The sequence below is a fragment of the Oreochromis niloticus genome, linkage group LG12 (genome assembly GCF_001858045.2).
Source record: "Oreochromis niloticus isolate F11D_XX linkage group LG12, O_niloticus_UMD_NMBU, whole genome shotgun sequence".
In the NCBI taxonomy this organism is placed as follows: Eukaryota; Metazoa; Chordata; class Actinopteri; order Cichliformes; family Cichlidae; genus Oreochromis; species Oreochromis niloticus.
Window position 1 is genome coordinate 19196937 of NC_031977.2, and position 25149 is coordinate 19222085.

The 25149-nt window shown below is 40.6% G+C and overlaps 4 protein-coding genes across 5 annotated transcripts in view; 2 read left to right on the forward strand and 2 right to left on the reverse strand.

The window, feature by feature from the left end:
- LOC100700304 (membrane-associated phosphatidylinositol transfer protein 2) overlaps nucleotides 1-10105 on the reverse strand; it is a 44216-nt gene extending 34111 nt beyond the window's left edge. The window contains 1 exon segment of the mRNA XM_025896965.1: nucleotides 9910-10105. The gene's annotated coding sequence lies outside the window, so the exon portion shown is untranslated.
- Nucleotides 10106-12137: 2032 nt separating this feature from the next.
- On the forward strand, nucleotides 12138-14155 carry mtrfr (mitochondrial translation release factor in rescue). Its single transcript, XM_003451625.5, has 2 exons — nucleotides 12138-13634; nucleotides 13730-14155. Exons 1-2 carry the CDS (start codon nucleotides 13377-13379, stop codon nucleotides 13958-13960), a joined length of 489 nt encoding a protein of 162 aa, XP_003451673.1. The 5' UTR covers nucleotides 12138-13376; the 3' UTR covers nucleotides 13961-14155.
- A 1385-nt stretch (nucleotides 14156-15540) lies between these two features.
- kmt5ab (lysine methyltransferase 5Ab) lies at nucleotides 15541-20016 on the forward strand. Its single transcript, XM_003451624.5, has 8 exons — nucleotides 15541-15702; nucleotides 15897-16000; nucleotides 17311-17458; nucleotides 17632-17827; nucleotides 17947-18034; nucleotides 18706-18765; nucleotides 18873-19063; nucleotides 19485-20016. Exons 1-8 carry the CDS (start codon nucleotides 15693-15695, stop codon nucleotides 19693-19695), a joined length of 1008 nt encoding a protein of 335 aa, XP_003451672.1. The 5' UTR covers nucleotides 15541-15692; the 3' UTR covers nucleotides 19696-20016.
- A 769-nt stretch (nucleotides 20017-20785) lies between these two features.
- rilpl2 (Rab interacting lysosomal protein-like 2) lies at nucleotides 20786-24378 on the reverse strand. 2 transcript variants are annotated; one of them, XM_003451702.5, is made up of 4 exons: nucleotides 23891-24378; nucleotides 23660-23811; nucleotides 22225-22365; nucleotides 20786-21827 (listed from the first exon to the last, which is right to left on the reverse strand). In XM_003451702.5, exons 1-4 carry the CDS (start codon nucleotides 24182-24184, stop codon nucleotides 21806-21808), a joined length of 609 nt encoding a protein of 202 aa, XP_003451750.1. In that variant the 5' UTR covers nucleotides 24185-24378; the 3' UTR covers nucleotides 20786-21805. The 2 variants fall into 2 exon arrangements, with proteins under 2 accessions (XP_003451750.1, XP_005473454.1); XM_005473397.4 differs by having other exon boundaries at nucleotides 23660-23808; nucleotides 23891-24377.
- Nucleotides 24379-25149: the final 771 nt, after the last annotated feature.

A 25149-nucleotide genomic window follows, 5' to 3' on the forward strand; every position in this document is an offset into this window, starting at 1 on the left:
CTCATCTGAAGTACTGTCATGATGCGTGATTGTCCGCTCAAGATGAATTAAAAGAAAAATTAGACCTTGAAATAACCAGCCAGCTGGCAATGTGTCCCTATGCTCCCATCAGAAATTGTAAGAGATGTTTGTTTTTTGTTTTGTTTTTTGTTTTTTAGGAGTGCATCAAATCCCTGCAGGTTCCTGAATGATTGAAAAGGCACAGATGACAGTATTTAGTTTCTGGTTAGTGAAATTGACTGAATATCCTCCGGGGTGCACTGCAAAATCTTTTGCACGACTTTAAAAAGGGACGCACAAGCTATTATGAACATACGATTGGAAAATGATTGTATTTATCTCAAACGATCGGTGAGGAAAATGGATGATGACAAACCCTCCAGTTTTACAGCAAAAAAAAAAGAAAGAAAAAAAGAAAAGAAAAAAAAAGGGGGGGGGGGTACTCTGATAACTGAAGAAAAAAAAAATAGTAGTATAATGATAGTATATAAGTATTAGTATATAAATAATTGCTGGATTCCTTTCTGTGATTAGTGACCTTATTTGTTGCCCAAATAAATAATAATAAAAAAAGATTCTTCATTTAAAGCCTCTAGGGCACTTACCCACTGAAACCATGAGACCTTAGGCCACTGCATGAGAGCTCTGCGGTAAGTCTGCATTGCTACAGACATGGCCTTAGGTAATTAAATATCCCTCATAGTGCTGTGAGATTAAACATGGTTTTACAAATAAAAGCAGGAAAAAAAACAAAAGCAAAGAAGTACAAAAGGGTAACCAGGAAAGAATTTTACATGAAATCAGAAGAATGCAGAATGTGGTATTTTACACATCTTGTTTATTTATTCGTGAACAATTTCTTTTAAGTTTTGCTTAATTTTTTTTTTTTTTTTTTGGGGGGGGGGGGGGGGGGATTCTACTTAGACAACAATGAGTAAAGTTACTGGAATCAGATTCCTCCTCATAACTTTACAAGCCCATGAGGCCTCTTGCACTCATTCACCCCTCAGCCAACATCATTTAAGTCTGTGAGAGTTCAGTGCTTACACCATAAGAGTGGAGACTGGCTCAAACAGCGGGGGGATAAAAAATTGTTACAGCATAGTACTGGGATATTATATAAATAAAAGGTTCACCAAAATATTAATATTTTATTAAATAAATTTAAAAAACAAACAAACAAACAAACAAACAAACAAACAAACTTGAGAATACTACAAACAAGAGGGCTCATCTCATGCACCACCATCCTCAGATAATGTTAGCCAAAGATTGAACACACTTAGCTTGACAAAGATACATCCTAAGTGAGAGCTAGCTAATGGCTCAGTCACAAACGTAAATAGGACAGGAATTTCCTTGCAACTACCAAAAATAAATACATAAATAAAAACTTTTGGTGAGTAAATATTTGCCCAGAGTTTGAGGGTGTTGCATACTCACAACTAGGGATGCAACGATACCAATTTTTTCAAACCGATCCGATCCCGATACTTGGATCTGAGTACTTGCCGATACCGAGTACAAAAACCGATACTTCTACCACACACAAGTTAAACTTAACCAGTAGTAAAGAAACGACCCCAGACAACTCTTTAACACAAACGAAACGTTCACTGAACGTAAGGGCAGAGACAAATACTGTACAACACATCCCTTTCTTTAAACTCAAATGATATTCCAATTCCTTAACCAAATGAAATACACTGTATAAATCACATAATTCCCTTTCAAATTATATTAAACAACCCAACTTATATTATCACCTTTTGGTAAGTGACTCACTAATATACACTCCAAAACACGTTATATAAATCCACTTAACACACAATATTCACACATGGGCCCCACACACACTCACATTCACACTTGTTGCAGGCCTGTTTGCTGCTCACGCCGGACGATGGAGAAAAATCCTCTTCTCCCCAGTAAGAGCACAAAAGTCTGACTTACAGTTCCGTTGCTCGGTAGATCGCCGTTCACCAGTCCCACACTAAATCCACTCCCTGCGGACCCGATGCTGTCTCTGCTACAGCACGTTAGCGAGTCACTGTCCAGCTCTCCGACAGTCCATAGCGGCTGCCTCCTTGGCGAAGCCAAGCAGTCCGGGCTAGCCTTTAGCCTCGGCGGTCGTAGCTGGAAACACAGCACGGTGGTGCGACCATTGAAACAAAAAGTCACTTCACCCACACTCTGTTGTGAACCTCTCACACGGTCAGCTTTCTAGTCACACACTCTTTTGTGCTGGTTAACCTCAGTAAAACTAGCCGAGTCTCTCACTTTGGTTCAGCTAACCTCGTGCATCTCTCCATGCCGTTCTCTTCTCCTCCTCCATTGCAACAGATACACAGGTCCCGTTTTATGCTACCTTCACGGGCCTCCAGAAAATTAGAACTCTGAAAAATATTTTAACTCCCTTCAGAGTTACATACCATAAAATAATACTTTTATGATTAACATAACAGTTTGATTGCTCTAATTACCTGTATTTACCTTGTGACATATTACAGGGCAAATTACATTTAGGGTAGAGTTACATCACATAACATCAACTGTGAACACCTTATGTTACCGTGGCGTTTAAGTCCATGGGAATTATGAGTATTCCCATCCGGGCTACATTAGTATCGGTTCATGGTATCGGTTAACTTTTACGAGTACGAGTACGCACACATTTTACAGTATCGGCCCCGATACCCGATACCAGTATCGGTATCGGTGCATCCCTACTCACAACACTTTTGATCGCAAGACATTTGCACAGGAGGCAGAAAGTCTGCGTCCTATCAGACCAGTTGCACTGTCACTTGGACTGACTACAGTCACTCTTGCAGAGCTCGTCAAAGGCTGACAAATAGTTGCCGTTTAACTTATAAAGATTGATTGCTATCAGCCTGAATGCGTCAATAACCACAACTTGAGGGGACTCGACTGGCTGCCAGCTGGTCGTTTTCTGGTTGTATTCGTGCAGAACAGGAAGGCTGCCGAGCACACATTTAACAGTTAAATGTGAATTTCTGTCTAAGTAGACAGCAACAGATGAGTACACTTCAACAATTTGTTAGATATTTGCTGTATTATCAGAACCAGATTGCGATTAATTGCCAATTTAAGACTGACATTAGACTGATGGCAGACTGTCTTATGGTAATATTTATGGCAGGTTTTAGCAACAGTGTGCTTAACAATCTCATTTTGTAGCAAAAAAACAAAAAACTTATTGGATAAAACAGATTGACCAAGTTTAACTTTGAGTATGTAATTTGCAGCTGAAAAAAGGTGATATATTGCAATATGTGTTACTGCATATTGCAAAATTTTATATTGCAATATTACTGTACTGTGAGTGCAGCATTGTGTAGTATCTGGTGATTCCCACTTCTACCAAACAGTGTGCATTAAAGTATGTTTTTGTCTCCACTTCTTTTGCTAGGTGTGTCAAAAGCATTACCCAATGACCTGCCGTGTGTATATAAACCCCACCATGCAAACAGTAGATCAGCTGCCATAGGCGCTATGCTTGAGTAACATAACAGTGTTCAGTGGACAACTAATTTAAGTCAGAGAGAAAAATGTAGGCAAGAAGTACCGATAACAGGTCACAACATATCACACAACGCCAGAGCATGTCAACAAAGGGGTGCCGAAACTCCTTGAAAAGTTACTGTGGTGTTTGCAGTGTTTTTAAGGTCAGCTTTGCAGTATTGAACATGCAAATTTTTGTGACATTTTATTTGGCCATTTCCAAAAATACCCTTCAAACCGCGTGTTAATCAGTGCAGCAAAGTAAATACACGGGAATCAGTGGACTCCATCTACATCTGATCATGAATTTGTTTTAGTTAAGTGTTACCCAGACATCATATCAGTACAAAAACAATCACTGACATCATCATCCTTCATGAGTACTGAAATTGCCACCCTTTCTTAAAAAACAAACAAACAAAAAAAAAAAACCTCATCCTTAGAAGTCAAGTCCCCAGAACAACAGCTGAGGCCTAGTTAGCTGCTAACCAAACAGTCCAGTCCTCTCACAGACAATAAACAAAGACCACAGGATATTTTAAAGAGTTTCCTTGTTAAAGATCAGACACTTAACAAGACTTGTACTCAACTAATAAAATCCCCTCCTCATCCAGAGGCATGACTCTGTTCATGACAAACATCATGACAACCACCATAAGGGAAAGACTTTACAATATAGAGTCTGAGATTTAAAAAACAAAACAAAAAACCACCAGAGTTTGTTGGGTGAACTGTGTTTAATGCTTTTATTATCTTTCTTTAATCTTATTTGACCAGATGAAATCCCACGTTACATGCCAAGCTGCAGAATAAATTGACTTTTCTAATCCTAACAGAAAGCTGGCCACTGCAACCACAATTCAGCAGTGAGCTCCAGAGAGAGTACATGCACAGAGTTTGACCATTTAAATAGTGAATAAAATAAATGAGGAAGTTGGGGAAACTGCAAATCTACAGCTGCATCCTTTTAGCCATTATATGAGATTATACTGCTACCTTGGCTTTGGTAAGAGTGGCAGTAATTGCTTTATAAGGTGGGTGGCAGGTCTACATAAAAAGCATAGACGTTACCTCTTCCTCTGCTTAAAAAACGAAAAAACAAAAAGCCAAACAAACTGGAGAACTGAAGAAACAACAGTCCAATATTACACAACAGTTCGGTTTTGGGGGATTTTTCTTTCTTTGAAAAACAAGTGGCAACGCAGCAAGTGGGTTAAGAAAACATCAGATTACCACACAAACCTGTAAAGTCAGTGCACGCATCTCCAGAGCAACATCTTAAGACGCACCGTTCTGAATATTTAACCTTATTAGCCGCCGCTCGCGTCGCTCCTTTTGCTGTATGAACCTGTCGTTTCTTTCCTCTTCCTGTGCCAGTGATCTCATCCGATAATCAGCTCAAACAGTACACACGTGGAACCAAAAGATGTGGTGAGCAGCAGCATACGTCATTCAAACTTACACTGGCAGGAAATGCGTCTTTTCTTCCTCGCTCCGCTAAATTCAGTTACTTAATGACTGTATGCTTGTTTGTCATCTTATTAACGGCGGGATTATTGACTTATGCTGCAGGACAAACTCCAGCAAACCGAGGGTTAATGTGGGAGTACGGGAGATTTGCCTCATGCAAGAACACATACACACACGCACAAAAAAACAAATAGATACCACACCACTATGAATACTCAAACAAGGCTGGGGACACATGCTCGAAAGCTACAGGCTCCTCTATCAGGAATTTTCCACTCCACCGTCACTCAGACATACAGCATATATTTGCAGCGTTTCCTCCTGACCGTCAGGAGGTTGTCAAGCAGTCCCACAGCTGTATAATGTTAGTGGAGCAGTGGGTAATTTGAGCCTTGGAAAAGAGACGGGAGCAAATATTGGCACGGTTATGAATTTTTATCATTCTTCAATTAGCTCATCGCAGCAGCACCCCCCCCCCCCTTTTCCACCCCCTCCTTTAAAAGCAGCTCCAGAACTGCTTTAATTCAACAACAAGTTGTGAACAAGCCATACAAGAAATCACAACTGTACAGACAACGGGCTGATTCACAATCACCTCCACTCTTTCTCCTTCGGTGCCTCTGTTTGTGTGATGTGTTATATTTAAGAGAGGCACCTGAGAGTTAAAGAGCTATCAGGTTTCAGAAGCCTGTCAACCGCTCTCTCATAGTCTCTCCCTCTCTGTGAACGCTCAGAAACACATCAGTAATTGTGCTCCTTGTCTAAAAAAGAAACTGATCAAAACCTGAAAATAATATCTACAGGTCTGTGTACAAAACAAGCTTCACAAAACAAAAAACAATAAACCCAAACAGTTTTACATATTCACTGGGCTACAGCTGCATATGAATTTGTCATCCCGGAGCTGCAACTCTGGGTTTTGAGCAAATAACTCATACAATATTTATATTTAATTAATATTTAAAGTCTGTTAAATTACTTTGTTACTTCAAATGTTTGTGGAATGAGATTCTTGAGGGGCTTTTCTGCAGGAAGGGGAATGTCGATACTCAGTGTTAAATGTGCTCATAACAACTGAAGTAAATTTAAATATTTAAAAAAAAAAGCAAAAAAAAAAAAAAAAAAAGCATGAGCTAGAGTCCACTAGAGATCACATCACAATGGAACAACACAGGCCATGACGCCAGTCAGCACCCGGCCAACGCCCATCTATGAACACGGCTTTCATTTTTGACGTCAGCTACACACACACAGACACACAGTTTTGTGACTACTGCTTACACATTTCTGAAGCTACAGTGGTGACACAAATGTGTAAACACCACCCAGAGTCCACTGTTTGAGCTACGTTACACGTCTGTATGTAAACATTTGTGACTATGTTGTTGTTTTTTTTCATACATCCACACAGACTTAGAGAGCCAGTTTCCCAAAGATGGATTAAGCCTAGGCTGACATAAGCACATTTCAAAGAGAATACATCTAGAAAAAGCAGCTTAATCCTTTTCAGGTAAACCTGCCCAGGTACTCTAAACTACCTGTTTTTGGTACATTTTCCAAAATAGATGTCTCAGAAGCCCATTTTGCAGGACTTAACCAGTTTGCCTTTTTCAAAAGAGGTAAACATGACACCAAACTACCCTTGCAGTCATTAACATGTTGCCTGGTCTCAGTGTCAACACTCACAGATGTACATATATACTCCCAGCACACATCTATGTAGACAGGTTAGGACTAATGAGAATTTGTGAGCTCCTGTGAGCGGTCTCAAAGACCTTTTTAGTCCTGTCTCTACCTTTCAGCATGTCTGCAATGCTGCAGAACTTGCTTGAGGGAACTACCCACAATTCACAGTGTACTAGTTGGAGGAATGTGGAAGAAGACAGGAATCCGTCAAGACAAAAGATGCAGCCAGCATGAAGTCTGTGCAGGTCTTTGCTCTGATCAATTGATAAATGCAGAGATGTTTTTTTTGCCAGGATGAAATGGGATTTCTTTTTTCTTTAAAAAACAAACAAACAAACAAACAAACAAACAAAAAAAAAAAAACCACCCAAAAAACAAAAACACAGTATTGTGCACTTCCTCCGCTGAGCATGAGTCCTCATGAAGTCTTGTACTCACACATTTTTAATGAGCAAACAGGTTATGCAAATAAACAGAGAGCTCAGTTAAATCAAGCTGCCCACTGGAATATGAAAACCATCAGTACTTCAGCGAGCTGCAGAATCAAACACTGTTGATACACAGACTCATTGTAGCAGAATATCACAGTTATCTTTGGTGACTACAAGGTCTATATTTTGTCTATAAAAAAGACAAAATATTGTCTACACCTCAAATGTCACCATACAATTACACTTCCGAATCATCAGCACGCCCTTGACCACATACCACATGTGTATGTTTGTGAGCGCATGTCTGTCAGGGAAGAGGGAAGGAAGTCAATAATTTCTTTTTTATAAAAAAATACAAAATAGATGGTTATGCAAATTTCTTAAGATGCTGTTACCTTCACAGCATCTTAAAAGGTCATAATGATATCTTAAAGTTCACATTTAACTTGTGAAGAAAGTGACATGCAGTTGCATGAGCGAGATTTGATTTCTCGGCCGTAAATGATGCTTGTGTTGTAATCGAGGGACTGCACGTCAGACACGTCGCTTTTAATCATTAGAAAAGTACTTCAGTGACTGACAATTGGGCCTCATGACACTAATGAGTGGCAGCTGTAACAATCCACATCAAAAATGCAACGCTAGTTTCAGATTAACAAACAGATGTCTGTCTAAAAAGTTTCAACCACAAGGGACCTAGATCAGAATTGCGTGCTAAAACCCACAGAATGCCTGTAATCTTTTTCAGCTGCACCTGCAGTGGACGTACCCCTCAGATTTCTGCTGCTTTCATTGTACTTGAATGAGACACCCAAAAATGAGACAGCCAAAGAAAGGTTTAAAATTACAGAGCAGCTTGGGCTGAGCGTGTTACACAAATTTTGGGGCTTGAAGGAGCGGGGTGCAGGTTTTAACATGTCAAGGAAAAAAAAAGAAAAGAAAAAAAAAGCCTCCACCCTGTTTCAGAGCACACTGGCTGAGAAACAAGCCATCACAGTGGGTGTCTCCTGAATGTTTTGCTTTGCTGAAACACCCCAAGTGCAGGCCTTGCCCCTGCCATTAGCAGAAATGCATTGGAAATAAAACCCTCAAACCTTAAAGACATGGTGCAATGTTGGGAGTAAAACAGAGGTTCACAGTGAAAGTGGCTCCTGCCCCTCACAGCACAGCCATCATCTGGACAACAGACGCCACAGCCTCCAAAGTCAGCTCTGCCTCCATGACTCACCCAGGCCCAGCTGAGTCAAGTGACTCTTGATGCTGAAACTCATAAGGTCATACTGAAACAAAAATAGGCCTGGGTATGCACTAAAAAATTAATTAATCAATTATTTTTTTAAAAGACAGCTTGTATGCATGTAGGCTTTTAGATAAGTAAAGAAGTCTGGCATTCTCCTTCATTTTGCAGTTAACTTGCTTAGTGGGAGGTAATAATAATAATAATAATAATAATAATAATAATAATGATAATAATCAAACATGCTCTAATGTGCAGCAGGAGGTTACATAAATCCTCCCACCTGGCTGGCTGTCACTGGAAAGTGTCTCAGAAAAATAAGTGTGCATCTTAAGAGGCAAATTAGTGTATGCATGTTACCAAAATACACGCAGTGTGTGTGACAGGATCATCACAGCCGACAGTCGGTACAGACAGGGGCACACTTCATCAGCTTCAACGAGCATGCCTGTGTGCAGCAGAAAAACATGGTGCTCCTCTCCAGAGCCCCGAACAGAGATGCAAACTTAATCTAAACATGCTGGGTGTAGGAGCACCTTGTAAAATAAGACGTGCTTAACGTGACGTTGCATCTCCGGGAGAAGATGATCAAATCTGAACTGGAGTAAACCCACCGTTAGTTAGTTACCTAGCAACATGGCAGCACGGTAATGACAAATTGATGGCTCTCAGCGGCTCATCACATACCTGAACCTGATGCACAGCAGCGACGCACCTTTGGCAGTTCCTCCCCCCCCCTCTCCCCAACACCTTCCAGCAATGCAAAGTTTATCAGCCTTTCTCCAGGAGAGGGGGGGATGAGGAAGGGTTTGGCGGGTAGCTACTTTCTCCAGCAACGCGGGGTTTCCTTCAGCACTTGACGAGATCTGGAAACGATGCCATAACCGACAGAGACGTATCGAAAGTCGGACACTAATTTCCTTTACGTCGCTGTCTTGTGTGGCCCTTCAGCAGAGGAGGAAGGGGGCGCGGGTACGACACGTAAAGATGACACGCAGAGAAGCATCATCAGCCCCCTGAGCGTGTTACAGGAGATCAGTCAGTGTTTACTAAATCTGTCCACATCGCTGCGCCGGAGAAGCACGCGCTGGCTTTCCTCAATCGACTAAAAAAAAAAACATACACATAAAAAAATAAAAATAAAAAACGGCTAAAGTAGCTATGATAACGTTAAAATGTCCTTGAATATCCGAGCTGCCCTCCCAGGAGTTGGCGGCTGGGCTCGTCCGGTGCTGAGGAGGATAAATCGCCTGTGAGGTGAGGTGAGCTCAGCGGCTGCTGCCTCGGTCCAGAGAACCGGGAAGAAGAAGAAGAGCTCTCGCCATCGTAAGTTATCATTCCTCAAGTCTGAGCCGCGGCGAGACTTCAGTCCCTTCAAGCACGACACAAACTGCTGCCAAGTACAACACAAAGCTCGGCGGGCTTCCCCGCACCACTTTCGAAATAAAAGCCAGCCTGGCTGCGTATTCGGTTTCTTGAAAATTGCGACAGCAGAGCTAAGTAATGTAAAGCCTTTCGTTTGCTAAGCGACAATTTCATGACATATATCCAAATACTCACCGGGTTTCAGCTATCCCCACACCCCCGTGGCTCAGCCTCGCACCAATTCAGGCCTTAACCGGCGTGTTATTCGGAGGAAACCAATAATGAACGGGACCACTAACGCCATTGTGTCAGCTTTTTGAAGGTTTCGTCTCTGGACTTCCGGTGTTTGTCTTGCCATCCGTTAGCTTGACTACAGGCGGAGCGAGGTTTGTGAGGTAGCGCGCCATCTGCTGGCCGCAGGGTACACGCTCGAAACTGGTCTAACCGGTGGTTACGTATTTCCGCAGACATAAGCAGTAAAGGATGTGAAGTTACAAAGGTTAATGCCCTCACGGTGAAACATACTGATACCCACTGACTCACACATTTCTGAAACACTTACTCAGCTCTGTTTGTATTCTACAAAAACTGGAATTATGAATAATGAGTTGAAATGACATGTTTAAAATAATCTCTTTTTATTTTTAAAAAGCTCTGTTATAAAACTGGTGGCATTCCAAGCAGGTGACTGATTAGATTTAACAGTTTATCAGATTTTGTTCCCTTGAACCACTCTTATATATATTTTAGAAGGAAAAATGAGGAATAGATGCAGTGATTTATTGATACACACATAAATATACATGGAATTGCAGTACATAAGGGAAAAACAGAGTTTTCACTCCATAAGACCTGTTGCCACTCATTTCCAGTCCAGTTCTTGTGTAATAAGTCATACCTCAGCCGTTTCTCCCTGTTTCCTTCCTTAAGAATAGCTTATTGACAGCCGCACGTCCACTGAGACCATTACTGGTGGAGCTTCAGTGAAAGGTAAATGGATCAACTGAAGGGTCAGATAGATCTCTCGGGTCTCAGGTCTTTGCTCCTGTTTTTTTAAGGACATGACTTTCTGCTCCACTGCAGATATTTCTGCCCTCCAATTGTTCAGTTTCCTCAATTTTTTTAAGGGCACACTGCACACCATGCTGAGATGTGGCAGTTTTTTTAGATTATAGATCCAGGTTCATACAAATGAGATATTTTTGCAACAGGTTGCTTGTAACAAAGGGCTTAAAGATACAATTTAAAACGGATTCTTTTTGAGGTTGTTTGTTATTTGTAAACACAATGCTTATTCCTGAAATTAGATGCAGCAAACGTCCAAAGAAAAACAATAGATAGATTAATAGATGTTCGAAATTCAATGTCCCCACACTTAGTATATAAGAGAACTGCCATCACAGGTCATTGGAGACATTGTCTTTTCCCTGTGACCCACATAGTTTCCTGCTTTAGTAATTATAGTCATTGTTAAGGGACTGAACAGGAAGCATTACATCGCAGTCCATTTAACAATCCATTTGGAAAATTGGTTGAAACTGTTTTGCAGTCTTTTTAACTATTTAATGACTTTATTATGTCTTTGTGTTATTACTACAGAAATGACAACCTAATGAATCTCTTCCACAAGTTTTGCCTGGACACTGAGGAGTGAAAAACATAATAACATGGAAGTTTTTAAATGAAGTATATATGTATTGTGTAAAACATTGCAAAACAAAAAGTAAACTTCACAATTTGAGGTCAATAATGGCAACAGACCTGCTGCATTATGGAATAAAGTGGTGATTATTTCAACTTTTGCTTTTCAATATGTAAAAAGCAGTCCACATTACTCAACATCTAACCAAAACTTATGGCCTCATTATGAAACATATTTCCTGTAGACCTGACTTATAGCTGCACTGTTTGAATCCCTGTAGTCACCTTTGTTTTGTTTTGTTTTTTTATTTATAACCACTTATGTCAGCTGTAAGTGTAATTTTACAACAGTGGAAATAGTGACAGTGTGGCTCTAAATGACCTCTGCTATACTCCATAAAATTAAAAAAACATACGAGACTGTCATATGATGGGATATCACCAGCCTCAATATGCCTGTTTTGCTTTGTACCTTTGGAAGTCTGTTTGGGTTTGAGCGTGTCATCATGACAAAACACGGTCCCCACCTGCCATCGTGTTGGCATGACGGCAGGTGTGATCCCATCTGAAGACACTGTGTTGTATTTATACATCAGATATCATCATTTTATGTGACAGCTTACAGTTACTTTGCATGCTTGTGAACCTAATGACAATCACATCACAATAAAAGCTTTTATTATAGTTCCTGCTGTAGTAGGAACTACAGCAGTATAACATTTTTTACATAACAAACATAGACGTGAGATGTGAAAGCATTTACAGTTGGCACAGCTGCTAAAAAAGCAAAATTATGCAGTCTGCTATGGAAAAACTAAACACGCCTCTTGATTCAGCAGTTTGGAGAACCACCTTTAGCAGCAATAACTTGAAGTACTCATTTTCTGTGTCACTTTATTGGTCTCTCACAATGTTGTGGAGGAATTTCAGCCCACACTTTTTTACAATATTGCTTTACCTGCTCCCTAATCTCACTACAGAGCACAGTGTCTTTCATTGAGGAATGTGGCACTGATTTATATACGCAGCTCTCTTAAAGTCCCAACACAGCATTTAAATCAGACTGAGGGATGGTCTTTAACTTTTGTTCTTTAACTATTCTTTTGTAGATTTGCGCTGCTTTGGGTCATTGTCCTGTTACATGACCCAATTTGGGTCAAACTTTGGCTGTCACCTTATGCAATTAGTCTTTATATATGCTTGTATTTTCTTTTATTTGACTGCTTTTCTGTTTCTTAACACTTTTTGGGTTCCAGCTTGGATGTATGCAAATTATCCTACCTCGTCCCCCGCCCCTTTCTTTTCTTTGTGTTTTTTTCCCCATCATATTCAATCAAATCTGCAAAGTTTGTGACTTTTTGGTGACTTGTAACTTTCCCTGAGGAGTAGGGCATGATAAATCTAACCTTCTTTGGACTATAGAAAACAAAACAAAACAAAACAAAAGCCCTTCCCTTTTTATACACTGAAGTAAAAGTCAGACTTTAGAAAAGTGTATGCCCTGCAGAACCAATCAGAATGTGGGACAGAAGGACAAAGGATAAAAATGCTGTCCAGTCCTGCGTAAAGTGGGACATCCGATCACCCTTGTCCTGCACCACCCTCACATACTTGTCTCCCACTCCTGACAGTACCACAGTTTCTCTCCTGGCGCCCTTTCATGTGCCTTCTCTATATCCACAAAGACACGGTCCAGCTCCTTCTGACCTTCTCTAAACTTCTCCATCAACACTATCAAAGCTTAAAGTTGAAAAGTAATAATGATAATAATTGGAAAAATAGAGTAACCGCTTATTCAAGTACACCAGTATGGCTAAGTGATACGTGGTGGCGCTGTAGAGTCAACATACCGACTATTCAGGCCACGAAGAAAAGCACAACGACGGAAGTAAAGAAGACAAACCGGAACATAAACAAAGGCTCATCGTGACTCTAAAAGAGTGATCCTGTGACACCTGTTTTTTTCTGGATTAGAGAAATGAAAACTGTCTCTCTGTTAGGGTCTGGTGTGTTGTGATGTGATGTCCGTGTTTGTACCGATCACCAGCTTTGTGCGCATGCGGCTCACATGGAGAGGCTCTCTGCTGCTTAGACCCCCTCCCACTGGATTCAGGTTTGTGTTGGCAGCCGGTAAAAAGGACCTGATAGACCTTCCTGTCCTGGTCGAGGATGAGCTCGAAGAGCAGTTTGTGAGAGGATCTGGACCCGGAGGACAGGCGACCAACAAAACCAGCAACTGCGTGGTGCTCAAGCACATCCCCACTGGGATCGTGGTGAAGGTGCTTTTTGTTCACCAGTAGTTAATCGTGTAATGGTGTCCAGTACATCTGGAATACCTTTGATATTATTTGTTGTCTTTTAATCTCCTCTCCAGTGCCACCAGACCAGATCTGTGGACATAAATCGAAAACGTGCCCGAGAGATTATGAGGGAGAAACTCGACGTTGCGTACAAAGGAGAGCTCAGTGAAGTTGTGACGAAGAAGAAGGAGTCTGTGCTCAGGAAGCAAGAAAAGAGGAGGAAGGCCAACGAGAACCTGGAGAGAAAGAGACTGTTCAAAGAAGCGCTGGCTGCAGACTCCAAGCCCGGAAATGACACTGTATGAGTGGTGTGTGTGTGTGTGTGTGTGTGTGTGTGTGTCGGTGAGGTCAGAGATACTTGAATGATCCTGCACGTTGTGTCTGTAAAGCCTCAGTCTGAAGAAGTGCTGTCAGCGCTGATAACAAGATTTTATTTGTTTAGCTTCAGACAGGCACAGTATCAGTGTGTCATATAAGGATTAAAATAAAGTTAAAAATCACTGATGTGTGATTGGCTGTTTATTTGTGTGAGCCTAAACTTGAGTTAAATAGGGGGTCTGCTTCGTTTACCTTTAGATTGAAGTAGGATGGCAAAAATTTTGGAAGCCATGGAGCATTCAGCATATTTGAATTTCACAAGAAAAAGCTTAAAAAGAGACGAGTCGATCTATGGATGTATTCATGTTGAAACCTAAAGGTGTCACCAGAACACAGTAATATATAAGTGGACCTATTGCAAATGAACATAAAAAAACGTTTGCTTCTATTTATACTGATTATAGGATGCTGAAAAATTGCATTGAAATGAATTACAGTTGATAGACACTTTAAGTACCTTGCTGGTACCCACTTAGATCCCTTTTGCCTCCAGAGCTACCTAAATTCTTTTCACATAGATTCAAGATGGTGTCAGAAACATTCCTTTGAGACTTTGGTCCATACCGGCATGATAGCATCGCACAGTTTGTAGGCTGAATATCCATGATATAAATGTCCTGTTCAATCACATCCCAAAGGGGCTCTATTGAATTGAGATCTGGTGACTGTGGAGGCAATTTGAGTACAGTGAATTCAAGCAGTTTAAGATGCTTTTGGCTTTATGACATGGTGTGTTATCAATCAGAAAATGGGTGCTCTGTGGTCATAAAGGGATGCTCAGCAGCAATACTCAGTTGGTACCTAGGGGCATAAAGTATGCCAAGGAAATACCATAACAAGTGGTTATTGGAGTTACTGTTACCTTCCTATCAGCTCAAAGCAGTCTGACCTCCTCTGACTTCTATAATCAACAAGGCATTTTAACCCAGAGAACTGCCGCTCACTGGATATCTTTACTCATTCAGACCATTATCTGAAAACACTAAAGATGGTTGTGTGGGAAAATCCCAGCCGATCAGCAGTTTTTTTTTTTGTTTTTTTTTTTACAATACTCAGACCAGTGTGTCTGCATAATTTTTAACAGTACCTCTTACATCCTTTTGCCACTAGATGTCAGTAAAAATCTCTTTCTCTACATTAATAGGATGTTTTATTTAGAAAATTTTATTTAAAAAGCAAATATGGGTCTGTGCTCAATTCTAGCCATACCTAAGTAAAAATCATGATCTCTAGCTGTAAGTTGTCTTTTATTCTCAACTTTGAGATGTTATATTCCGTTAATATTACTTTTTGGATTTATAAGCTCTTTACAGGTAAACAGGCAAAACAGATTGTTTTGTGTTGCTATTAAAATAATTATCATTAACTCTTATTTTAATGCCACTGGGAAAAACTTTTGCAGAGAGACCGATAACATTCAGAGCAGTCAGCTGGGGCCAATCAGAGAGCTGTTTTCAAACCCAAGCCCCTCCCGTCTGTACTAAAGAGCCAATGAGAAGCGCAGTAGTATTTTTAAATCCTCCACGCTCTCTCCGGAGTGATGCGGTCTGATATTTGTAGTTGTCGTTGCAGTGAACTGAGTACAGGGAGGAACCAGAAGACACAGGACTGCATTTAACAGCTCCCACGTCCTCTGTGGATTTTTATTTGTGTACTGACATGGCAAAAGGTAACTGAGACGTGTTGCTGTTTGTGTAGTAGCTGACTGCTAAATGCTAGTTAGCGCAAAAAAGGGACTAGGTTTGTTAAAATGCACGTGGCTGTTCACAAATAGAACTCAGCGGTAGTGCTTTTTTTTGTCGTATATGTCAATGAATTGTTAGAGAGAAGAGCTTGAATGTAGTCATTTCTATGTTTATGCAGGGAAGAAAAATGTGCTGAGAGCCGACAAAAAGCCAGAGGACTCTGCAGAAGATACAGTAACCTCACTGACGGAGACAAAGGAAAACAAGCCAGCAAATAACAAGGTAACAAGGCTCTCCTCAGCTTATGCATCTCCAAAGCAGGAAGCTCACATTTTCTGGTAAACCAATTGAGAGTTAGTGTTACTCTTGCAAGGGGTAAATCCTCCGGTTCATGCTGTGAACTAGGGGTTTCAAACATAAGGGCCCGGAGACCAGAGGCTGCCCGGCAGATATTCCAGTACGGCCCAACTGGACAGGTTAAAAGAAGACATACATTTTGGACTTTTAACTTTAATTTTATAGGTTTTACAGCTGTAGCTTTACTGATAAACACCTCCCTTCTTGGTATTCATGCTACACCAAAGTAACTGGGTTGATAGTTACAAAATATCTAATCAAAGTGGGCTTTATCTAGCTAGTGGATGTAAAATAAGTTTGACATTCCCTCTAGAAACGAACCCACACTGCAAGGTCCTTCATGTCCTTACCCAGAGCCCGGCCGCAGTGGACACCTGGTTTCAGTTCAGCTATTTGTATGTTATAACTTAGTCCTTCTCTGTGGCTGAGTGAATGACCAACAGTAGTACCAGGATTCACTGACCATGTTAGTGAATTCTCATGAGAGAAACTCAGCTTGACACACAAGTAGAGGGAGAAAAACTGGAACATTGAATTTGAGCAATTTCAAATTTAGACTTGTGGCTTGCAAATGGCAGAAAAATATTAATGCCTCATCTTTTTTACAGTTTGCACACTGTATGGGTCAGGAATGTATGCTCCTAATTTACTTTAGATTGCTGCATAACCCATCTCCACATTCGCTCTTCAGGGCTGATGACTCCACATTCCTGTACTTGATTTAAACGGGATCTTTGAATCGGTTAAATTGTGAGCAGATTTTCCTGCAAATAAAACTGAAACTATTTGAAAATTGCAGTTAAAAACATTTCAGTGTTCATCATGACTGTTAAAGTACAAAGAAGCTAATCACCCCTCCACCCCCGACAAATGCAGAATGCCAAAATGGTTTTAATAAGTTATGTCAGAAAATCTCAGTTTAGTGTTCCCTTTTATATATGTTATAAAGTATTGAATGAGTGAGAAACAGCTGATTATGGACATAGTCTTTGTTAGAGTTGCCAGACCAAGCCATGCAGTTTTAGCAATTTGTTCATGGTTTGTTTTTTTGGACTTGGCTGGATAAAATCTGTTTTCTGTTCTCAAAGGTGCTGGAAAGCACAGTGCTAAATGTGCAACATGTCTCTAGATTTAGACAAATTTCTGAACAGTGAAATGCTACACTTTGTTTATTGCATCAGATCACTCTCATACAGCTTTCTTTTTATGACCCATGTTTATAATGATTTTTGTAGGGTTGTAAAGGTAACGTGCAGACAGTTCTCCCAAGTCTATGGACTCCAAGCAAGCCCAGGTCCCCTCTGAGTGACAGCTCAAGCACGCTCATTCAGGAAGGAAATGATTTGGATTCAACTAAGCCAGATATGCCAAGACTGAAAAAAGGTAAATTCTTAAATTAAGCACTTACTCTGTTATTTCACTGTTGTCCTTTTAGTTGCTGTTTCATCAGCAGATTCATGTGAGCTACACAACTTTCCAGCCTACTAGTAGTAGTAGCGCTCACTGACCTATACTTCTTAAATATTTGTGGTGTTTTTGTTTCTTCTGTGTTTAAGGCTCACCCAATAAAATTAAAGCTGAGGTATCCAAAGTGCAGAAGGCTGAAATGGCTTGTCACAGTGATGAAACAAGAGAAAAGGCCTCTGAGCAACCAAGCTCCACCTCGCATACTGACGTCAGGTCTGCAACAGATGGCAGTGTCCCAAAATCCAAGTCTCAGGGCAGAAATGGACGCAAGCTGGGAGCAAAAAAGTGAGTACATGTGGCCAACGTGCCAGTCTCATTAAAAACACGGGGGGGGAGGCACGGGCTCTTTCACACTCAGTTGCACAATCATAATCACTTATTACTCTGATGTCTCTTCTTTTCAGGATGGAGAGTAAAGCTCTTCAAAACAGAAAGGTCACGGACTACTTTCCCATCAGGCGCAGTAACAGAAAAACAAATGCAGAGTTAAAGGTCTGTATTGACTAATACCTTTCCAGATTTCTGAAAGGCCTTCATACTTTTTTTTTTTTTTTTGAAAGCCACTAAACGCTGACCTATGACTCATTAAAGCATAAGAGGCACCTAACTCAAGGGATGAACCATGAGTTGTGTGTACACAGTTGGCAAAAAAACAATTAAAATTGTATCTTTAGGCACTTTGTTACTAGCGGCCTGCTAAAAAAAAAAAAACATAAAGAAACTAATAAATTAACTGAATCTATGAAAAATGGTAAAGAAAACAGTGTGACAAGCATTTAGGCTGGCAATGGTATTAAATGGGCAATAATATTTTTTTTATTAGCTAAAATCCTGACACATTTCATCATGGTATCCCTTTTAAAAGAAATGAGGAAACTACACAAGTACAGGACAAAAATAAAATAAAAAACAACTACCGACGGCAGGTCTGAAGACCTGACACAGGACTTGAGATATACATCTGTCCCTTAAAATCACTGAAGCCTCATCGGAAATGGTCTCTGTGGAGTGGCTGTCGAGCCTTTCTTAAGGGAGGGGCAACTATTAAAACAAAAATGAGGGGTGGTTCAAGACTTTTGCACAGTGCTGTATATAAAGTTGTCTTGATGTTCTCTTAACAAAAAACAAAAACCTAAACTAAATGATCTAATCACTGTTAATAGATTGAACAACACAAGCACCTCGATGACCTGATAAAGAATGGCATTGAAGAAGGAATGCAGGTAATGTTTACGTTTGTGCCATTTCAAAACTCTGCATGCAGACACGATCCCTGAGTTGTTGGTTAAGCAACATTTGCTAATCCAGTGTACATTTTCACTGTGAACAGGTCAAAAACATAGACGGCAAGGGGAGAGGGGTATTTGCTGTGAGTGGTTTCAAAAGGGGAGATTTTGTCGTGGAGTATCACGGAGACCTGCTGGACCTGGCTGAAGCAAAAATCAGAGAGGCCCAGTACGCTGAGGATCCTCAAACAGGCTGTTACATGTACTACTTCCAGTATCAATCCAAAACTTACTGGTAAGTCCAAATGGCATCGCTCTGCAAGAGGTCTCACACCCGTGCACACAAACCTTCAAAGTGTGTGAGATTAATCTTTAGTCATCAGTTTATTCAGTGTTGGCGTCTCACCATAGACCTATATATATTCACCCTATGGCTATTTTTTTTTTTTTAATACTTTCTGTATCATTTTTGTCTTCCTGGAATTCACAAATTCTAGCTGTACATGTTTTTTAGAATCATAAAAACATGTCTGTTCTTTAAGATGAGTAAATATTTCTTTAATACAAAAAGCACTGTTATAAAACTCTATTCTAGCTGACATTTATTATGCGAAAGACATCTCCTAGAATTAAAAACAAAAGTTTAATAGCTGTGATTTTTAGTATGGACACCTGTCTTGTGTTGTGACAGTCATATCTGTATCTATGTATCACAGCGTTGACGCCACAAAGGAAACGAGTCGGCTCGGTAGGCTGATCAACCACAGTAAAACTGGAAACTGCCAGACAAGGCTTCACCCCATCGATGGAACGCCTCACCTGATCTTGGTCGCCTCCAAAGACATCGATGCAGGCGAGGAGCTGCTTTATGACTATGGCGATCGGAGTAAAGCCTCAATCCTTGCTCACCCATGGCTCAAACACTGAGACCTTGACCTTTTTTTTTTTTTTTTTCTCTCCTAAATATGAATTTGTCCCGTCTGCTGTCCAGTTTCTTTATGGAAAAAGATGCGATACTTGAGACTTGAAATATTTTATTTTGTATAGATGCTAAAACGTCAGCTGGTGAAGTATATTTTTGTAAAACTTTTATCAGGATTTTATATCTTTACTAAATGTAGCAGTCATTTTCTTTGAGAAGGAGGGTTGCACTGTGAACGGGGTTTCCTTTAGTAATTGTCATTCTAGCTTTTGTAAATTATTACATGTGCTGTAAAATGAGGAATAAAGCGGACTTGATTCCTGCCATGGGATGATTGGTGGTGCATGACACGTGAGGACATATAGATTAAATAAGGGACACGTCTACTATCCTACAGCGATGGAAGATGGAATTTGCCTTTTGATACCTGGCAGGGTGGAACAAGGGAATATTGTACGTAAGGGGGTGTCAAACATAAGGCCAGGAGCCTGAATTGGCCTGGCAAAGACTCCAATGTGGCCCATTGGATGGCTTTTTTTTTTTTTTTTTTTTTTTTAACATTTTGAAAAAAATCTAAACTTTTAACTGCATTTTCACAGGTTTTACAGCCCTGGCCATTCACAGCAACATGACACTACATTATGAATTGTTACGTTATAGCCCAAACTCACAACATGGTCCAGTTTGATGCATTTTTATTAAAATCTTAAATAGTAAAAGGATGAAAGTGTAATTACACAGTCATCTTTATTAATACTTGTATAGTAAAAACTACATCTGTGCCTCCTCCCTCCTTTTTAATTGCCATGTTCCCACATTCATTTTAGCAATTGAAACATCCATCAAAATAGTGTACTGAGATTGATGTCAAGGTCAGAGGAGAGGAGGGCACAAACAAATAAAAGCCCATCTAGAGGGGCTTGTATCCAGCAATAGGCCCCAGCAGATACTGAACTGCAAATAATATATTGCAGACCAGGTCCCTCCATGTTATATGTCCACACATTCTTTAGTGCAGTTAGATTTTTTAAAAAAATTGCTACAAAATTTCTTTAAAACTTATCTGCCGAGGCTTTAAGTGTGAAAGTAGGAACATTTCCATACATGCAGCCAGAACTTGGGATTGGGTTAAACAAGTGTGTAGCGTTAAGAAAGCCACTTATCGGTGAGGCTAATTGGGGAAAAGGGCTTCATTTGTTAGGGAGCAAGAAGATGGGACCCTGCAGCAATGAAAAAAGGTCATGTGGTCTGAGGAGTGCAGATTTACTCCGTTCCAGAGTGATGGGCATCATAGGATAAGAAGAGAGGGGATGATGTGATGTAGCCGTCAAGCCTACAGTACGAGCCTGTGGGAGCAGTGTTACGATGTGGGGTTGGTGACTAATCTAAATATACTGAATGACCAGGTTTTGCCATCAATGCATGATGAACTGCCATCAAAGCTAAAGGCAGTTCAGTAAAATATGAGAGTGGGTTACCTTTTTGTCCCGCCTTCCCTTCTTCACACAAAACACATTTAAATACAGAAGTCAACAAGAGGACTTCAGTAAGAACAAAGTCGTGTTATCTGCTGATTAAAGGCTGTAAATTGATGCTGTAATTTGTGTAATAGCGTATATTTTTGGCATCTGGCTAAAATATGATAAAACAGAAGCTTTTTAAATTTTCAACTTGACCCAAAACACAAGTACAATCAAATTTATTTTTAGATTTTGATTGGGTATTTTACCTTCATTAACAACAGAGAGATGAGTGATGGGAATGTGCCTACATAAAGACCTTATCGTGGCTCATTTAAAAAAAAAAGAAAAAAAAAAGCTGATGTTCAAGTTTATAAATAATTAGATTTTTGAAAACATTCAACATGATCATCACTTGTTAAATAATACTTTCCAGTTTCCTTTCCATATCTTATTTTTACAGAATTAAAGATGTCTACTCTAAAAACATCTTAGGTTAAAAATTAGTACAAAATATAATGCTTATTAAAACTGACAAATACTTCTTCTTAAAAAAGAAAATAAAGAAAAATGTGAAAGTACAAAAGAAGTTAAATTGTGCCGACAAATCCCGTTTGCCTCCTACATGGTCAGTTCCCCGTGAAAGCTTTTCTTCTCATTTTCGCCTGAATGAAAACCTACAAACAGAAAGGTCAGAGTTAGCTGAAGGAGCGCGGGTGAACACGGAGCACGCAACACTGCATCACGGGAGGCTGTGATTACTGATGGAAGCATTTTGGCAGAGGCGTACTCTCTCTCTGCGTCTGCTCAGACAAACATCCTGAGCGTCAGCATGAATTCACCCAGTCACAAGTATATCATTAGGAGACAGGAGACGGGTTGTGAGAACAATCTCCCTGCTAGCTTATTACAGCATCATGTGGTTGCTGCTCAGAGTTCTTCTGAATCCTTTCCATTTGAGGTGCACAGCTTAAAACAAGACCTACTTTTACTTCCTTTTTCCCGCTTTCTCTATATTATTTTTAGTCGTCTGTAAATACTTATGTTGGTAAACTGAGCCAACTTGTTACTCACAGTTTGCCTATGGTCGTCTTTTCTTCTTTCGTGTCGTTTATCATGGCTGGTCTGTGCTCTGTAACTGCTGGTGTCTCCACCAGCCATGGTGGAGATGGAGACACCTCCACCATGGCTGGTTCGCCTTGTGGCAGAATCCCACTGCAGGAGAACGGGGATATTTATGATCACTAACGGTATTTTATAAGACAGGCTAACATTTAATTTTATAAGACATGGTCGATCTTGTTGCTTTAAAATGACAACAAATTCTATAATATGCATAAATCTTTTTGCATTCATTGGCTAATTGTGGTTCTTATATTTGTGCGCTCAATGTTATAATTACATAGTTACTCACATTCACTCATTAGCACTTTATTAGGTACACCTGTTCAACTGCTTTTTAACAAATATATCTAATCAGCCAATCACATGGCAGCAGCAAAATAGATTTATGCATCAGTATGCCACCACCGTGGAGGATATTTTCTTGACACACTTTGGGCTTCTTTGTACCAACCGAGCATTGTAGAAACCATCTACCTTATCTTTATGACTACTGCGTGTGGGGCGATCGTGGCTCAAGAGTTGGGAGTTCGCCTTGTAATCGGAAGGTTGCAGGTTCGAGCCCCGGCTCGGACAGTCTCGGTCGTTGTGTCCTTGGGCAAGACACTTCACCCGTTGCCTACTGGTGGTGGTCAGACTACTACTGGTCGCCCGGTGGCGCCAGTGTCCGGCAGCCTCGCCTCTGCCAGTGCGCCCCAGGGTGGCTGTGGCTACAACGTAGCTTGCCATCACCAGTGTGTGAATGTGTGTGTGAATGGGTGAATGACTGGATATGTAAAGCGCTTTGGGGTCCTTAGGGACTAGAAAAGCGCTAAATAAATACAGGCCATTTACTGTGTACCCATCCTCAGATGGCCACTTCCATAACAGACCATGACACAAAGCTCAGAGCATCTCAAACTGGTGTCTTGAACATGATAATCTAACAGCCTTTGGGATGTGGTGGAGATTAACATGGATGTGCAGCCCACAAGTCTGCAGCAACTGTGTAATGCTGTCATGTAAACATAGATCAAAATCAAGGAATGTTTCCAGCTCCTTGGTGAATCTGTGCCACAAAGAATTAAAGGTTTGAAGGCAAAAGGTGGTCCAACCTACCTACTACTAGCACATTAGCAAGTTGTACCTAATAAAGTGGCTGATCAGTGTATGCATTTACCCATGGACTCAGTGTAATTCTAGGTGAAACTGATATGAGATTCATGCCAGTCTCACATTGCATTATACAGCAGCCCGTCATTAAATCCTCTTTTACAAGCGCACAGTCTTCAGGTGTATTGACACTGAGCTGGTGCAGTAGCTACATGGTTATGCTATAAATAAAGATTTATCAATATTTTATGTACTCTTAGAAGCCAGGGTGAACTTTACATTTCACACCATTTACCTCTTGTACAGCTGAAGCTCCTCCTGGGCCACCATGAGCTGAGCCTTCAGCTGGTTCCTCTCTTGCAGCACCTCCTTCAGCTCCTGCATAGTGAAGCGGGGTCTGTTGGGGTCTGTCAGGTCCACCACCAACTGGTTCGGTCCCGAAGTCTGCTGTGATTAAAGTAACAAAAAGCCAAATTTAAAGGTCTACTTCTATCTGACAAGAGCCTGAATAGAGCGCCAAACTCACCGCGCCAGGCCTGGAGGAGCCCTCCTTGATGATCCTATCCAGCTCACTCTTGAGGTTGTCCCGCTCCATTTTCAGCTCCTCCAGAGACAAGTTGTACTTGTTGACCAAAGTCTCAAACATTTCCAACACACGGACTATCCTAAACTGTAGGTCCGACACTTCTTCGCCAGTGCTGCTGATTTTTAACAGATCTCTTCCGATTACGTACGAGATATCGTACACATCTTCGACAGTGAGCTCGAAAGCGTCCTTCTCGAAAGCCCGAGCTGGCGACGACTCCTCACCAAACTCCATGACTCAGCGGGACGACTCTTTAAAACACCGAAATAAACTCGACTTTTTCCCCCCCGGATGCCACTCATAAATCCTTAAACCCAACTCTTCCTCCCTCTTTCTCGACTTCGGCTCAATACTCGTACAGAGAGAAGGTGGCTAACTTTAGAGACGCAGCACTTCCCCCATCACTCACGCACCAATGGCGTGACTCCTCGGACAGCAGAGGAGGGCAAAGTATCCTAGCGACAGGTGAGTACGAAGATCGTGTACAAGTCAAGAGGGCTCACTCGGCTCTGGCCATGCGCCAGATCACAGATCGTCGGTTTGTACGGAAAATATTGGAGTTAGTGAGTGAGACATTACTCTTCATATAGTCTCTCTGAACTTTTCTCAATCAAATCAGGTGAGAAAACACGTGATTTCGTGTGTTTTGTTTTAGTGGCCCTCGTTAGCTGACTAACTACAGTAAAACAAAAGGTTTGGGGTAAAAATATCCTAAATGTCATTCTTTTACACTGAAATTTGATGACTTTTCCTAAAGTAACACAAAATAAACAAAAAAAAAAAAAAAATATTTTCTTACATTTTATACTTTTGTTCAGTACAAGTTTTTGTAGATTAAGGCCGTTCCGGGTAAAATTTAACCCATATCTGTGCTCCAGCGTGGGTCATATTTAGGAAGATGGTTGTTTCAGGGAATCCCGAAACTGTACATCTCCGGTCTTTGTGTACCTTTTGTGGGGTAGCTTAATCTAGCATGTAAGTTGAATAAAAATACCATGGTATTGTGTAATTCAACCGTATCATTCAGAAATCTTTAGCAATTTGAAGTTTTATTTATGTGTGCTCAATTATGGGACTTTGTAGAATTACTGACCTTTTTTTAATTTAAATTTTAACTACCAAGTAAACTGAAAAATTTTGATGCATGGCTAATTCTGACTCGTTTTTATGATAAGAAAAACCAGTAAAATTTTCAGGCT